We start from the raw sequence: 17,817 nt of genomic DNA, 5'->3' as shown, positions 1-17,817 counted from the left end.
AGTACGCAACAGAGGAAAATATTGTTAAAAAAAGAAGACTGATCCATTTTTTTTAAAATAACGCCCATTTTAATTGTAATATTTTTAGGCTGTTTTTTGCTGCCATTTTGTTTATTTATGGGTGACGCCATTCTGCCTCTTCCAATGTTAGGATCATGACCTGGATTGTTAGGGGAGTGTCCTCAGAGGTCACGACCTTCCAGTAAGGACACAACAAGTTGAAAGGTGTAAGAGAACAGACAGACCACAATAAAAAGCTGCTGCACTACCCTGGCGACCGAGTATAACTGGAATGCAGCAAACACAAAAGAAAACACGCAATAATTGCAAAAACGTCTTTCCAGATGCAAGTTGCAAAATGAGATGTCTCAAGATGGTGGATCTTCCGGTCTTAAGTCCTTCTAGCAGGAAAAGGTGGGTTCAGGCAGGTGGACACCAGTAGTGACGTCAGTGGTGTTACAGGTGTCAATGGTCTGGTCTGCAGAGGAAGAAAGAGAAAAGTCATCAGGACACAGCGCCATTTCCTAGAGCGGCGGAGCCCTTAAGCTCTACCAGAGGTTATTTTTCAGAGCTCTTTCTCATCAGAGTACAGATAATATTAAACCCTTTTATAAATCTTCTTTTCACCATTTCAAAACTTTTTCTCATTAGTGTTTCCTGGCTTTGACTTAGTGTTTGACTGTCATTTTTGACTCTGATTTTGGTTTTGATTGCAGTGTTGATTGATCTCCCAGTCTCAGCTTCTATTTCAGTTTTTGAGTATGTCTTTTTTTCCCAGTCACCATCACAAAATACGCAAAATAACTTTTGAAAAGTAAAAACTTCACAACGACTTAGAGGTGCATCAAGAAAATGGCTGCACTTTATTTCCAGTAGGGAAGGAAATCCAAGGGTTGTTCAGCCTACCTGGCACTGTAAAGCGATGTCAGGGATCAGATGTTTGCTACCAGAGCTCTTGGAGTCTGCTATGGCTTTTATAGTGAGATTTATAGGGAAGACTTTAAAAATGTGATTTTTCCAAAAGGGCTTATTGAGTTTAGTGATGAAAGGTGAGAGAGAATGAGATGAAATTTAGGAAAATAGATAAATCACTATTTAGAAAAGCAAATATCAGAGAACTGTTTAGGCAATCTTTTGGCAAACGTTCGATGTTGAATGTGTCCTTATTGTTAAACTGCCATTATATTTTAGTTTTAAAAACATACTTGTATTATATAGTATCTTAAGTTTGCCAACTACCTTTTTTAGATTATGTTAAAATTATTTTTGTTAAATGATAGGAGTGAATTATCAGACATGAGATTAATAGATCCGCTATCCATCAATATGTATTAGCAGCCTGACACACTGGCAGGTGTTAATGCGCCTTTTCCCACTTTTTTGTTTTATTAGTTTTAGGCACTCAGCCCTCCATTTCTGTGAGTTCCACTGATGACCAGCAGACCCGACTGGAGTGCAGCGCTGAGAAGTGGAACCCACAACCAGAAGTCATCTGGAGGGACATGAATGGGGCAGACGTGACGTTGCAGTCCACAATAACAACGGAGTTGGACACGGAGGGGCTTCTGAACGTGAGCAGCGTCATCACCGTGAAGAAAGACCACAACGTGTTCACCTGTCTGATGAGAAGTAAAGCACCAAAGCCAGACTGGCCGTCCAGACTCTGTGTGTACGGTGAGTGCGAAAATGGTTTGACTTTTGTTCCAGTTATTTGCAAAATTTTGTCTCTAACTTTATCAACATTGATATCATGGCAACCTTTTTCAAAGTTCCAATAATATCATTAAGACTCTATTCTTGTAAAGTATTTTACATTGAAAGGCAAAGAGGGAAAACTTAGTGATAAATGCCAAAAATAATGTGTTTCTGTAACAACCCTTAACAAAAACTCGCTAATGAAGTTGTGTTGTGATGTTGTTTTGCAAATGAACCAACACTTGTGTTCCATGTGAGCCCACATTTCACCACATGACTGGCATGTTGAGAAAAATGGTCCTCAGTAAATGGATTGAATGTGTTCCTTTATTGACCCAGAACTGTAATCTTCAGCATGACCAACTTTGATTCCTGCTGTGTGGCTTATAACAAAGAAAAACAGTACACATAAAAAAGGATTGGAGTGCCAGCTGGTAGCCCCGATGGTGCTGGTTTGCAAAAAAGGACAAAGAAAAAGAGCGTAGAGCCAAAGAGTAGAAAACAGAGGTGAGGGACTGATCCTGCACTTTAGGAGTTGGTCTTTAAGAGAATATCCACTTCCAGTGGCTGCTCTAAGATTTTTATAGTGCCAATGTGTGGCAGGAGCTGAGTCACTTGTCCAGCTGGTGAGCATTTTAAGATGGCGTTATTGATTGTGCCCCCTCTCTCCTCTTTGGGGGGGTATTGCTTTACCTTTTTGGAGCCTTAAAGATGCTCCCTAAGCACACATGTCTCACAGCTTATACAAGACCCATGTGCCATATCTAAAAAATTAAATCTAAATATTTAGATAATAAAATAATCCTATTTAAACATTAAATAAATATTTAAAGCCTCTAGGGATGGTGTTTGCTAAAGACAGATAGTAAGTACATTTTTTTTGTTGTCTGGTGTAATATCCCTCATTTTGTAAAACGGGGCCTAAGCAGAACTCGGCGTATGTTCGTCAACTCTTACTACGGTATTTACAGCCATACGCTGGCCCACCAACAGATGTCATTCTTCCAAAGTTTTTTTCCATGTAAGTCCTGGTGGACCCTTCAATTGAACATAAGAAATTCTAGATTCATTAAAAAGGGTAATTAAACATTGCCAAGGTCAAAACCTGGTAAGACAAAAATTACCTTAAATTCAAAACCACAGATTGCTCAAAAACGTTTTTTTTTTCAGAAACATACTAGGGGGCTTCACCCCCTGCTTGCTTCGCTTGCCAACCCCCCGCCTGCACTACGCACCAGCCACTTCACGTCTCTGCCGATCGCGTATGTGGATTTCACTTTCACCAAACAACAAATCGTTTAATTCTTGCAGATACGCCTCTTCATTAGGAAGAAACACTACTTTTCCCTGATGGCAACACGAATTAGATGATCTACAAGTCTCCGACTTAAAGTTTAAATCCAAACAATATATTCAATCTCTTTTTGCTGTTCCGTTATTTCATAGAGTAATAATTTCCGTTTGCGATCTTTACTATCCTTTTTTTGAGACTTTCGAGTTTTCGTACTTCCATTATCTCTAACCTGCTCTGCATGTGTATCACGCCAACATTTTTGAATTCTTTATGGCATTCTTCTTTGTCATCTGTTCGTTGTCTTTTATTTTCGACCCTGGGCGTGGTAAAATCTCTTGGCACAAAGACTCATCTCGTGGGAATAGAAAGTGTCTTTCTGAAAAAGTCACATCTCGTCTCCTTCTAAGATTTTTTTTATACTAGAGAGATTTTCCATATGTTACTACAAAGTTTGACTGCTGTGTGTGGTTATGTTTTATAACATGGCCAGCTTGTCACGGGAGCACATGGGATGTGCGGCCTTGTTGTGCCATCATAGTGGCCCAAAGCTCTGCACTGACGGCGCCCATAAAAGCCAACACACAAAACGAAGGTGGCCATGAAATAAAAAAAAAATAACAAAATGGTGATAAAATGATATCTTTGAAATAAGTGTACAAGAACTAATATCTGTAAATAAATAATGAAACAAAAACGGAGGATTATTTGAGCGATCCATCTACTAAAGGTCAGTGCATGTATTTGTAAAAGATAATAATATCTTAAATATTCTTTAACAATAAGAGATTGATGGAAGATTTCTGCCTCATGAGCTCACCTTCAGTTATATGAATAAACGGTCGATTAGCGGTTAGCCTTCCTTTGTCATGGAGCTTCATCTCGATGGACTCTCTTAAGTTTCTGGAGTTTGTTCACACCCCACACATTCAGATGCCCTCCTCCTCGGTTTTGCAGGTTTCTCCCCAGGAGCTTCTGGCTGGTTGGCGGCTTTCTGTGTCTTGCTGGCGCTCTGTGTGTTGCTGACTCCACTGCTCCTCATCCAATGGACAAGAATGAGAGGTGCGTACAGAACTCAGACTGAGAGTTGTATTTCTGTGACTGGCGTGCTGAACAGTTCTCTGCACAAGTGTTATTCATAATTTCTGGTTTTTTTTATCTTCCTTAGAGAGGAGCTTAAAATATGACCTGAAGGGTGAGTAGGCTTCTAAACTTGGTCTTCCCTAAGCAAACACATTTGGATTCAGTCGCAATGCAGTCTTTTCTTATTGGCTCTAAATCAGCAGCCATTTTGTGTGATTTCTGTTCACTTGACTGTAAGCTCCTTTTCATTTATAACCCTTACATTCCTCCAAAGTGTTCAAATATGCACATCTCTGTTTATCTCAATTTGTAGGGTAGCAGACTCATAATGAATGCTCATAAACCAGAAATATTTCTTCTTGTGCCATGTAAATATTTCATTTGTCTGAGGACAACACATTCAACACCACAATATGTGTACTCCAAGTTATCTGTTGTGAAAATCAAACGTTTACACACCCTTATCGAAAGTTTCCAGCATTGTGTTTTTCATTAAACATTTTTCTTGTGCCACATAGCTAATGCTTTCACTGCTGCTGACATGATGGAGCTCAAATAGTCAGTGGTGTGTTGTAGATGTGGTCCTGTGATATTTGGGGTGGGAGACATGCTATCAGTTACAATAATTTTATTAAAGCCCCTACTCATCTGTCTGCCAGATGTCAATGGCAGGGTGACATCACTGGGCTGTATTGGTCTTTTAGTGGCTACAGTGGGCTGATGGGTTTATCCCTGAAGCTTCATCTTCAAGATGAAGGTCACTGATGTAAAGCCATTTAAAGTTGTATATGTTATTACCAGAATTTAATATTCAGTCCTGTAAGACACAGGGAGCCAGTGAAGGCGAAGCAGGATGGATGTTATGTGCTCATTGTTGCTGACCGTGTGCTTACACCGACATGAGAAACAGATCCATTTGACAGGTGTTGATTGTTTGCTCTGTCGTCTTTGTGTTGCTCCTTACTTTGTGAAGGCACAGCAGGGAGGGAAGAAATGACAAAAGAATGTTACATCTGAAAATCCTGTTTTAAGTTTTTATATCACAGTTCAGGTGAGGTCACTGGGCCACAAAGTGTAAACCACCACTTCTGGTTAACAATTTAGATACTTTTTTCTTTCAAGCTTTTAAATCACAAAACTGCCCTTCACTTTTGTAATTATTTGATAACTGAGTTATAAAATAAGAAAGCTGTAATCTCTGTCCACATGCTGAAATTTACTTTTTCACTCTTCAGTTCAGCTCCTCTGTGTGAGGTTTCTACAGAAGGAAGTCGGTAAGTACAATATGTCACTTCTTTTTATACTGAAATAAAAACGACAACCTTTAAAGATTTAATCAGTGGGCTCACTTAGAAATTTGAATATGGCAGGTGGATGAGAACATGAAACAGACGGGATTGTTAAGCAGGCCAGCAAGCCACACACAAAGCTATTAAATTCTTTGCTTATTATTGCTTTTGTATGCGAGTAGAATGAAATATTTTAGTCCAATAAGTTTCTTTCATTTGTCTCCATCCCAGCTGGTGCAGACTTGCATCTGGTTCATTTGTCTCACCATTGCTCTTTAGCTTCTGCATTTATTTATTGATTTCATTATTTTAATACATTTTTGTTTTTATTATGTTCAAGACACTTCCTGTTGGCATTTTGATTCTGTTTTTACATTATGAGCACAGCTATGTTGTTGTTGCGAGTCATGTGACTTACCGGCAGTGCAACGTGTGACGTCACCATGTTGACACTATTTATCATGGAGGCACACTTTAAGCGAGTCTGCTTTTTGGATTCACGTACCATCTGCCAATTTCATCAGGAATAACAGGTGGTCTGTGGCCTGGTTTGCCACAAATCTGATTTATTACTTCAGTCCTGTCGTTATTATTTGTCTTCACCATAGCCAAGATAACTTTCAGAATCAGGATCAGATCATGTTACAACTACACATATTTCTTCTTACAGTTAGAGCACAGGGAGGCCAAGTGACTTTCTCAGATTTCATATAGACAACAGTCTGTTTGTGAATTGGACCCGGAGCTCTGAGCCGTGAAGCAGTATCCGTAACTGCCGTGCCACATCTGTTTTGTAAATGTAAGCAGCCCTTTTTCTCGTGTCGCCTTCTCGCATTGTCGTGGACACTTGGACTTTTTCACACTGTAGGCCAGTTCCCATCTGTCTCCAACTTTATCCAGGTTTTCACTTTCAGTCTTTCATATCAGACTTAATATTAAATACAGCATTCACATAAGGAACCTAAAAAATAAAAAAGGAAAACACGGTGCTTTGGCAGAAATATGGAAAATATTTTTTCAGACGGCTAATGTCCCTATTCACACCCTAACTCACTTCTCCTTTTTTTCTAACAGAAATGTCAGAGCGCGTTACCAATGCAGGTACTGATTGTGTTCTTAGGGTTGGGGTTTTTTTGTTTTGTTTTTTTTTTTTCGTTTTCACCCAGAAATCATTGAGTGTTAATTTGTTTGTTACAGAATGGAGTGTAATCTACAGCTCAGCAGGTGAGTTCATCAAATCTGAAGAAACCTCTGTTATGGTATTATTAGGGACTGTCCTGATTAATTGTATTTTTCAATGTGTTAGTATTGTTGTTTGTATTATTTATCATTTTTTTTAAAGTTAGTGATAACAACAACAACAACAACAACATTTATTTATATAGCACATTTTCATACAAAAAGTAGCTCAAAGTGCTTTACATAATGAAGAGAAGAAAAATAAAAGACAAAATAAGAAATTAAAATAAGACAACATTAATTAACATAGAAAAGGAGTAAGGTCCGATGGCCAGGGTGGACAGAAAAAACAAAAAAAAACTCCAGAAGGCTGGAGAAAAAAATAAAATCTGTAGGGGTTCCAGGCCACGAGACCGCCCAGTCCCCTCTGGGCATTCTACCTAACATAAATGAAATAGTCCTCTTTGTAGTTCGGGTTTTTCACGGAGTCACTTGATGCTGATGGTCATACAGACGTCTGGCTTTTAATCCATCCATCATTGTTGGAACATCATGGTGCGCACGCCACCACCAACAGGACACCGGAAAAGGAAACAGAAGAGAGAGTAGGGGCTAGTACAGATCTCACTCGTCATCATTTATTGAGAGTTTTCCTGTTTGTGTCACCATGTTCAGGAGCACTACCATATGATTGTAAGGAACAGCATCTGTTGCCATGATAATTGTACACCAATGCCATGCACAGATTGTTTATACAGCACCACCATGAAGTGCCACCTATGGGTTGACATCCCAAGTTTCGACTCAAATATTTAGGAAAGATCTTGCATTAGCTTTGACTAAAGAAACTATAAAACAAGAGAACTCGAGGGAAGGCTTCAAGAATTGATTAGTTACAATTTTGGTACTTTGAGTTTGGTTTTCATTTTGATTTTAGGTATCTCAGTTGCCCTAATATCATGCACAGCTTTGGCATGCCCTCTGAGTACTGTCCTTTTGAAAGACTTTCACTTTCCTGATCCTTTCAAAAGAACTTGTCCATATTAACATTTACTATCAAAAATTCAAAAAGAAATTTAATGATTAAATTCCTAGTCATGCTTCTGCAATCATTTCCTTTTTCCATAGCAAATGCAACATAATGTGTTTATAAAAATGAAAATCTAAGCATTGTAACTCCATGCTTCAGTCCAAATGGATAATCTAGGCTGGTTAAAATTAATAAAGTAAATCTCTCTATTATATAAAAAAAATCCTGCAACGAGACAAAACGCTTTTGAAGAGATTTTTTCAAGTCCCACCCTCCTCTCAAACATTTTCAAACAAGACCACAGTCCTCTCACCTCTCATTCGTCTGAATGCTTTTGTCAGACACACTTCCTCTCAGCTCTTACAAATTTTTAATGTTTTCCTCACTTTAAGTCCCAATTAAAGAAGACATATTATGTCCGAATCTTATTGAAGAATTTCATCATAAGGGTTATCAACCAGAGAAATGAGTACACGGGCAATCCTAGCACTGAGAAAAAATTAAGTCAAACGAATTAACGGCAAAAATGTCGATCGGTTACACGGAAAATTGGTTAAATGCGTATCGATAGACTATGCTGAAACAGTTGGTGGTGATGGTGCAGAAGATGAAAACATCAACTTACAATATCACAAAGACTATCTACAACCGTTAACACCGTCTGGTCTTCCACTGGCCGAATTACTGTTAAAAGAAGGATGTAGCCAAGAAAGGTAATGTAGTACATCTTCCATGGATAACAGACACCAAAGGAGATCTTGAAATGCCATTCATATTGAAACATTAACAGTACTCGGCTAGAATAGCTATTGCAAAGACGATTAACAAATCTCAGAGCCAAACATTCGAAAAAGTCCCTTTTATTTATTAGAGAGAAAGAAACGAAATTCAATCACGGGCAGTTATACGTTCCATTGACACGATGAAAGTCCAAACACAGAATCAAATTTCAATGCAATTTTGAGGAAAATTTAATGAAAAAAATTGTTTTTACTAAAGTTTTACAGTAAAAGTGTAAGTTTAAAAAGTATTTGCGTGTTAATTTCAAGGCCAAACAGAATGAAATCATATTATGCAATGAATAATTCTAACACAACATGAAATATAATTTACTTTCAAATTATTACGTTTTACTATTTTTTAATATGGTTAATTACTCGCTGTAATGTAAAATAGTTAGTTATATTATGCATATGTGACAATTCCAATGAAAATAAAAATCTGTTTAAATTGTACATCCGCATCCCCATACATGCGCGGCAGAAAAGCAAAGAGGCTAGCGTGTAGTGCAGGCCCGGGGGTTGGCGAGCGAAGTGAGCAGGGGGCAAAGCCCCCCAGTAAACTAAATAAATTTAAAAGAATGCAGTGCTAGACTGGACAAAATACCTAAAAGGAGCAAGATAAGGCAAGTTATTACCAAAACAACAGGACAATAATGATCACTGATTACTGATGCAAATGGACACATCATCTGTGATGTTATCTGGGGTCATTGGGTGTTTAGAGCCCCTCTAAATGAGACATTCTCTGTTCTAACCCCAGAACAGGCAGGTGAACTCTTTCAGAAAAGAACCGAGACATACATGTAAAAGTTAAAGAGAACAAATAAAAATAGCGACCAAATCCCAGATGAGAGGCAAGAAGTCAAAACCAAGATTCAAAAAAAAGAGGAGTTACATCCAAAGATCACATGAAGAACTGACCTCCTAGCTTAACTTTTATCCCATCACACCGATGGAGGTTGCAAACTCGCAGACCATGCTCCTAGAAACATGGGACATGACCCTTATGGTGAAGATAGTAAAATGTATCAGTTGCAATTATAAGTGAGCACAAACCCACAAATTAAACCTGGTCATGACACCCTAACCCAGGATACCTAACCAGGGCTGATTAAAACCCTGCTTATATCCAATCTACAGCTCCTGGTCCAAAGTCATCAAAGGGCACAGTGGTACCTCTCTGTGACAGTTCTGATGGCCCTTCTCTAATGTGTACATCTGATATCCAACAGATTAGCTACACTCGCTTGACTCTCCTCATCTTATTGGCAGGCTTCTTCTGGTCTTCCCAGGGCATAGTCAGCCCAACCAAAACCCCCTGCCTACACGTTACAGATGCCAGGACAATATTTGTTCTGACAGTCATTATCGGGTTCTCGAAATATGAACTGCCTCTGTAAGTCTAAAATGCTAATTAAAAATTCTTATTGTTAAATTTTAGATGACCACTATTACTATAATGGAAAGCATTACAAATTGAACCTAAAGAGCGTCTCTTATATGCCTCTCAGGTGACTGCACTCCAAATGAACATAGCACCTGAGGCGCTCTCCCTGTTATAATTCATCTGTAATTAAAAATAATTAGTAGTCGATAGCTAAAAGTGACTGGAGTGAGAAAAGCACCAAAGGAAAAAAAAACATCTAAAAATACACAAAGCAAGGGCAGAGGTGCTAACTCAGGCCTGACAAATATTCTCTCCAGCATTTATGGAGTTACAGAGTCTCTCCCAATCACAGTCCCGTCATCTTTTCAATTCATTCCTTGAATATTCATATTTCAAGTTCTGAATAAGAACAACACTAGAATATGTGAAAGTAAAGTTTTAACAAAACAACGTGCTCACCTTAATTTATAAACTGTTTCTTATATGGAGTCTTTACCAGGCCCTGCCTTTTTTTCGCATACACAGTACAGGCCCACCTTCTCCCTTTGTTCTTCTCTTTTTTTGTTTGGTCAGTCCTGACCTCAGAGTCACTGATCTTAAATTCTTACCTTCTCCACCTGAATGATACAGACATTCACACTGTGTAAGTGAGGACTGATTAACTCGAGATGCTCCTGCTTTTCAGTTTTTTGTCCTCTCTGGTGAGAGCTCCCTCATGAAGTTATAATCACAGTCTTGCACTCAGAGTCTGTCCAACATTTACATAGTAGAACTTGAAAACATTAAGGCCGTTTACCAGTAAACATAAATGTTACAGGAACATGTTAGTACATTTGGTTCAGAAAAGGCCAACAGCAACACAATCATTAAAACTACAACACAACAAAAATAAAAACTCAACTCTGAAAATGCACATGACTCCATGCTTGACATGACTGGGCTGCTGCAGTGGCTCCAGTGTGAGTAACAGCCTGTTGTGCTCAAGACAGAAAATTGTGTGTAAAAAGTGATTATATAGAAGAAGAAGATAAGAACAGAAAATGAAAACCCTTTAGGTGAATTTATATACTAAAAACCTGAGGATATCCCGAGAGTCAGAAACCAAAATCAGCACACAAAGAACCTGCGGTCTAACACGGCACATAACTTGAAAAGTCAAAGTCCCGCGAGATAAATTTCCCTAACTAAATGCTAAATTCATTACTTACTTTTGTTGTTTGTCAAATCAAAAGCTTGAGTATCATGTGATGTGCACCGCCATCTTGAATAGCATTAATGCAATGCCAATATTGATGCATATGACTTGTAACAGGTGTCATTTCCGACCATTACCACATTACCACAACCATCAGCATCCACAAAACAGCAATGATTGCCTTAATATGACAAAGAAAGGCTGGCGTCCTTCAACATCTGCAATAAGATGCTGCAGATGTTCTATCAGACGGTTGTGGCGAGCGCCCTCTTCTACACGGTGGTGTGCTGGGGAGGCAGCATAAAGAAGAAGGACGCCTCACGCCTGGACAAACTGGTGAGGAAGGCAGGCTCTATTGTAGGCATGGAGCTGGACAGTTTGACATCTGTGGCACAGCGACGGGCGCTCAGCAGGCTCCTATCAATTATGGAAAATCCACTGCATCCACTAAACAGTATCATCTCCAGACAGAAGAGCAGCTTCAGCGACAGACTGCTGTCACTGTCCTGCTCCACTGACAGACTGAGAAGATCGTTCCTCCCCTAAACTATGCGACTCTTCAATTCCACCCGGGGGGGTAAACGTTAACATTATATAAAGTTATTGTCTGTTATACCTGCCTCGCACTCTCCACCTTGCACTTTTTAACTTGCACTGTGTTTTTATCATTCTTTAATTAATATTGTTTTTATCAGTATGCTGCTGCTGGAGTATGTGAATTTCCCCTTGGGATTAATAAAAGTATCTATCTATCTATCTATCTATCTATCTATCTATCTATCTATCTATCTATCTATCTATCTATCTATCTATCTATCTATCTATCTAAACAACACCGCGATTACAAAAAAAGTACCAGCAAGGTATCTCATAACCACAAGCCAATATAACCCAGTTGCTCTTTAAATTTGTTGACAGTATGTCTATAAAAAACCTTCACTGAGTGGATTCTTATTTTTTAAGATAACAGCTGTAATAAGTTCCACACAACACAGAAAGAGGTTTGGGGCTTGCTGCCCGTATACTTGAATTTGGCTGCCAAATAAAGCAAAAAGTTGTGGTTCAGTGATACAGATTTCAGTCCAGAACAAGAACAAAGCAAACAGCCAATCATGGTGGTTTTATAGTGTGAAACAGGAAAGGATGCCATCAGACAGGAGCCGGAAGTGACGTCCTCTGGGCCGGAAGTGACATCTTTGGCCTGGAACCGGAACTGGTGGAATTTCCCGTGATCGGTCTGTCAATGAAAAAGAGCAAGGATTAGTGCACTCTGCCATTCCCCTGGTTTGGCAAGGAATTACCGTCTTTTGAGCCTTTTAGATGCCTCCCATGCACACGCGTGTGACACTGCTCTCAGTCCCAGTGTCCACTCTTCTCAGATGGACCTGTGATTTGGATTCTAAAGCAGTGTTATTTTTTCATAGTGGATTCTGAACTGGTGCATTTTAAAAACAATAATAAATTTTATTTCATATGACGTTTTTATACATAGAATGCAGTTCACATTTCTTTACAAGACATCAAAGAAATAGGAAAACATGTTAAACCATGATAAGAATAATGATGAATAAATGACATAGAAAAAGTTCATCAATATGCACTCACTTAAAATGGATATATAATTTATAGTAAAGTAGAGTGCTTATATATAGCATTGTTTTTTATATCTTTAAAGATGAATCTGGTGATAAGGTCAAATGGCCAGAAAGGACAGAAAATAAATATAAATCTTTAGAGCATGCTAATTTTTGCCTCTCGCCAGCAGAGGTCACTGTTCCTTGTTTCAAACGTTCATTTCTCTCTGCAGCATGACACTCCTTAATTGTATTTTTTCTGATTACTAGTGATGGGAAAATGAAGCCTCATGAAGCTTTGAGGCTTTCAGCTTTGAAGCCTCAGCCCCAGTATGAACAGCGACATCTGGTGGTTAACTGAGGTCAAGGCAGGCTCTCAGGAGCACAAGTGAAGCAGCACTTACTGTTTCAGTCTCATGCCTTCAGTAAAAGGTCAGAAAAGTCTGTGTTCATTTTATTCTGCTAAGGTCCTTGTCCATTTATACTATTTAACTTTTGAACGCCTTTTTCCTCTGTTAGTCGCCATCTGACATCAAAGCTCTCCAAATCTCTCACAACCCAACATTGTTGAATGAGAATGATGTATTTTATATAGGCTACCTGTTAATTTAGCGCCAAAGCTGTCAAACCAATTAAGCATGCTGTGAAGCACTGATTCGACTCACTACACTTCAGATTGACTGACACAAGCTTCGACGCTTTGGTATCATTTTCCCATCTCTACTGGTTACCAAATCTATGCTGAGTATGTAAATCTGAATAATTTGTTGATAACCAATGTCATGAGTCTCTCAATTTTCAACCATTAATAAGTCCTGTGACACTGAATTTAAAACTTCTGCCCATAAATACAGATAATATTTCCTAACTCGTTAATCATTTTCCTTCTGTTCTTCAGCTGATGTGACTCTTGACCTTGATACTGCAAATCCGAGGCTTATTGTGTCTGAAGCCGGTAAACAAGTGAGACACGTCGACACGTGGCAGTCTGTGACTGACAATCCAAAGAGGTTTGACCCCAGTGTTTTTGTCCTGGCCAGAGAAGGATTCACCACAGGGAGGCACTATTGGGAAGTGGAGGTCGGGGAAAAGACAGACTGGATTTTAGGAGTCGCCAGAGAGTCTGTTGACAGGAAGGGTGATGTAAATCTGAGCCCATATGATGGCTTCTGGACTCTGTGTCTGCTGAAGGAGGAAACGTTTGAATACTGGGCTCTCACTGACCCAGATGTTCACCTCCCCCTGAGAGTCAACCCCTGGACAGTGGGGGTGTTTCTCAATTATGATGAAGGTCAGGTCTCCTTTTACAATGCCAAGACCCGCACTCACCTGTACACCTTCAAGGAGTCCTTTAATGAGAAACTCTACCCCTTCTTTTGTCCTTGTGATAATGATGGTGGTAAAAATGCAGACCCTCTCATCATCAGTATTATGCCTAAACTGAAACTGGGAAGGTCAAATGACCTAAAGAAGACCAGCAGCAGGATCAGGAGGTGAAGAATACTTTGGAGTGGGACAAGAAAAGAACTACTCGACAATCAGGCAAGGGTCTGGAGACCGAAACATCAAAAAAAGAAAAATCCACTGAAAAAAACTAAGACAATATCCAGAAATACAAGATCAAAAACAAAAGGGTCCTTTACCAAAAAAAATAATTGTTTAACAAATACTACAAACTGAAAATCAAGGCTTTTAGTGTGTGTAAAAAGCTTAAAATGTGAGTACTGGAAATCAACACACCACAGCCATGATAAATACTCACAATACAGTTGCTCTCACAAAAGTAACGGTAGAAAATGACACCAAAATTATATCAAACAATTAAAAATGAAAATACAAAACATAATATGTAAATACACAAAATGTATGTAAATCATATTTCTAATAGCCAGAAAACATTTTTAATAAACCAACTCACTACACACACAGTGCCCAGTCAGAGAGGTGAACGTCTCGTGAAGTCAACCACACTGAGAGTAGAAATGTCACCTGAGCGTCTCTAGTTCTGGGCTCAGAGTGAGAGACTTACTTTACTACAAAGTGAGCGGAAATAAATTGGCAGTTAGGATCTGTGCGACTTGGTGCTTTTCACTTACCATTTGCCAAATTTCCCTGACATTTATTTTATAGAAACACATGCATTTTAGATTTGCTTCACATAACGTGAACGAATGTGAATCATCTAGGCAGTTAATAAATAGGTCTGAGATTTTCTGCTCGAGAATTGATGCAGTCACTTTTTCAAGCTGCTTACTAAGTTAGTGGACATTCCAGGTCACCTTGCCAATGACAATACTTCTATTATAAAACATACAGTATATCTTTGAGATTTGGATCACACCAGAGTTCCATGAGCCAAACCAAGTTGATGTGAATTTCAACCTGTGTTTTCCAGGACTGTAGGACATCAGCTCTGGTCACATTGCTACTCCACTGTCCTCAAAACATAACCCACAAAGAGAACATTTTACATAACTGAGTTTAGTGTAATTTACACCTGCTCTGTTCACTTCTGCTTAGCACGTCACAGCTCAGAGGACTTCAGCTTCAAACCGGTCACAGTGTCTATGGAGTTGTCTCCACGTGGGTTTTCTCCTAATATTCGGCTGAAGTCATCACACTCTCAGTGTGTATGTGAGCGTGTCCGGCAATGTACTGGTGTCACATCCAGAGCCGGCTTTGTTCTTGTACCCTTAGGAAACAACGTTAACACGTCTCCTGGCCATCTCCTGATCTCAGCGAATGCAAAGGTGAATAATAAGCCACAGGGGTCTTTTCAAGGCGCAGGAGAACAGGGCTGATGTCAACAGTGGAGAAAGACACACAGGGAATCAAAGTCAATGAACGCAGTCATCCCAATAGTACAAAATATAAAGAAGGGATGCTCAGCTTCAGGGGGCTTTTCCAGAATGTGTAGGAACTGACTTGGTGACACCATGTTGTGGAGAGAACACTTCCTTGGCAGGATGAACAACGTGGAACCTTCAAATCTTGTTTAAATTTATAGATTTCAGTGTTGACTACAAGGCCAGAACACAAGTTTTGATTGCTAGTCACGTACCCCTTAAACAAACACATGCTTACAAAAATGATGCACGTTGTTATTGTTTGATTTGGGTCATTTTGTGAGGAGTTTCATCTCTTGATTTCAAACCTCATGATTTGCGCCTCGCTTTGTGTGATTATCACTAATAGCCGACATTGTTTAAGAGTGTTATCATAGCTTTTGAAAGAACAAAACAATCATTTGTGTGTGTGTGTTTGATTCTGAATTAAGGACTTTTGAATTGTCAGTTAGGGTTCGGAACTTTTTTTCTGCTTTAATTCTTGTTTGGTGTTATTTATTTATTTTTTTCAGAATCATATTTTATGTTTTAGGACCTTTTTTCAGTTGTTCTTTCCTGATCACACACATCATTTTTTTTTGCCTTTTGGCAGCTTGTTCCATCTAAGCAGAATAAATATGGCCGACACCACAGTTGTTAGCACCCCTGAATCGCCTCTCCACACCTTTACGTCGCTCTGTGTTCTTATGCCCTTTTGTTCAGATATTTATCTGGCATTCATCCCACAGTATTAGAATAAATGGCAGTTCTTCATTGATCCAGTTTGGGTGTGGATGTACCAGTGATGGACTGGTGCCCCAGCCGGTATTTGATCCTGCTCTGTGTCTAGCTAGAGACTCCAGTCCTTACTCATCATACTGTATAATGGAATTCAGAAAATGGATAGAATTGTGTTGAGAATTCACAAGCGTGAAGATGGAGTTTATCCTGCAGCTCTACTTTAATTCTTACAAATTTCCACAGCCGTATAATGTTGTGCATGTTGATTTTCATGGCTGATTCAACTGATCTTTTTTTAACTTTTGCAAATATGTACCTATTATCGACTTTTTCTGAAGGGTTATGAATGCACTTTTATTTAAATAATGACATAAAGCTACTCTTTCTATTTACATTGTCCTTGTGTTTCTTAAACTGAATGTTTCTGAATACCACTAGTATAGAAAGTGACCACTGGGATTTTTTTTAACAGTAAAGGAAAAGAAAACGTTAGATACAGAAACCAAAGAGGAAAGAGGTGTAATTCAGGGAGTGGACGAGAGTCATAAACCAAACAACCAAGCAGCGCAAAAAAAAAAATTATCAATCAAAATTGAAAATGTAGCAAACCTCAAAGCTGACCGTAGATTCTCAACCCAAACACATTTACATTTATTTGCTTGGCAGACGTTTTTATCCAAAGCGACTTTGAAAAGAGGTAAACATAATCGAGTAACATTAGGCTGAGGCCTGTTTGTTCAGCAAGTGTAACTAAAGTTGATTGCTGCAAGTGAAAAGATGTAATAACTAATAAGTTTACAATTTTAGCTTACAACTGATAAAGCGATTAGACTTAATCTAACAACAAATTAACTGACAATATAAAATATCACAGAGCAAATTTTTTCTTCTTCTTTGTCTTCTTCAATCAATTAGACAGATATTCACAGAACAAATGGGTCTTCACTTGCTTCTTGAATGTGTTGAGGGCGTCAGTGCGACACCCCGTGTAGTGGGAAATAAAAACACCAGCCTACACTCTGGATGTCTAGTAAATGGGACCGAGCGTGACCAGGATGATAATGGATGACAGCGAGACACGGACACAAAAAGGGTTAGGGTTTTTTGAAAAATAAATTGAAATTTTTATTTACTGGTGCACTTAACAACAACAACAAAAAAATTATGTCCTGCGGAACTTATAAATTAAAACACAGTTCAATACCGCAAAAGACACACAAAAACAGTAAATAAATGATGTTCAAAAATAGTGGCTATATACAAAAATAAACAGTGCACCAATACCCATAACCCAATTAAATACCTCCACCAAAAAATATTCCAGAGATATTTTCACGAACAAATATTTACAAAAACAAGGCACAGGCCATAATGCTTGGTAAATTCGAAACTGCTCAACCGAGTACCTTTCTCCAGGAAAAGCTAATCAGAAAGTGACCAACCTCTAAGGGCCATGAATCCCTTTTATATTCGGTGCCCTTGTGCCGACCAATTAGGCTGTCCTCCGTCATCTCTCTTCAATCACGCGATGACGAGAACGCGTCTGCGAGATGTGGCGTCTCCTGCCCTGCAAAAATACTATTAATCACTCAAGCAGCCGGCGCGTGCGCGCGCATGGCTGTGCCGGCTTTTGAGACGCAACTGCGCTTCTGCCTTAAGTTACCGTAAGCACTTTTAAATTGTCACGTCCTTACTCTGAGCTACTGCCCAGACAACTACACGCATGGGAACCCTTTTCTAAACCGC

At 39.0% G+C, this 17,817-nt stretch overlaps 1 protein-coding gene across 3 annotated transcripts in view; it reads left to right on the top strand.

Annotated features, from left to right (window-relative positions):
• The window catches only part of LOC114666693 (butyrophilin subfamily 1 member A1-like), a 200,842-nt gene that overhangs the window by 15,935 nt on the left and 167,090 nt on the right, over window positions 1-17,817 (top strand). For 2 of the 3 annotated variants that reach the window (XM_028821650.2, XM_051919920.1), the window contains 7 exons: window positions 1,393-1,674; window positions 3,944-4,048; window positions 4,155-4,181; window positions 5,305-5,343; window positions 6,433-6,459; window positions 6,556-6,582; window positions 13,404-16,445. In XM_028821650.2, coding sequence (XP_028677483.1) covers window positions 1,393-1,674; window positions 3,944-4,048; window positions 4,155-4,181; window positions 5,305-5,343; window positions 6,433-6,459; window positions 6,556-6,582; window positions 13,404-14,002 — 1,106 coding nt within the window. In that variant the 3' untranslated portion in view covers window positions 14,003-16,445. Of the gene's footprint in view, window positions 1-1,392; window positions 1,675-3,943; window positions 4,049-4,154; window positions 4,182-5,304; window positions 5,344-6,432; window positions 6,460-6,555; window positions 6,583-13,403; window positions 16,446-17,817 lie in introns of those variants that run through there. The other variant, XM_051919921.1, reaches the window with a different exon arrangement.

This window comes from Erpetoichthys calabaricus, chromosome 16, assembly GCF_900747795.2.
Source record: "Erpetoichthys calabaricus chromosome 16, fErpCal1.3, whole genome shotgun sequence".
Taxonomy (NCBI): Eukaryota; Metazoa; Chordata; class Cladistia; order Polypteriformes; family Polypteridae; genus Erpetoichthys; species Erpetoichthys calabaricus.
This window is presented reverse-complemented; position numbering and strand designations above follow the sequence as displayed.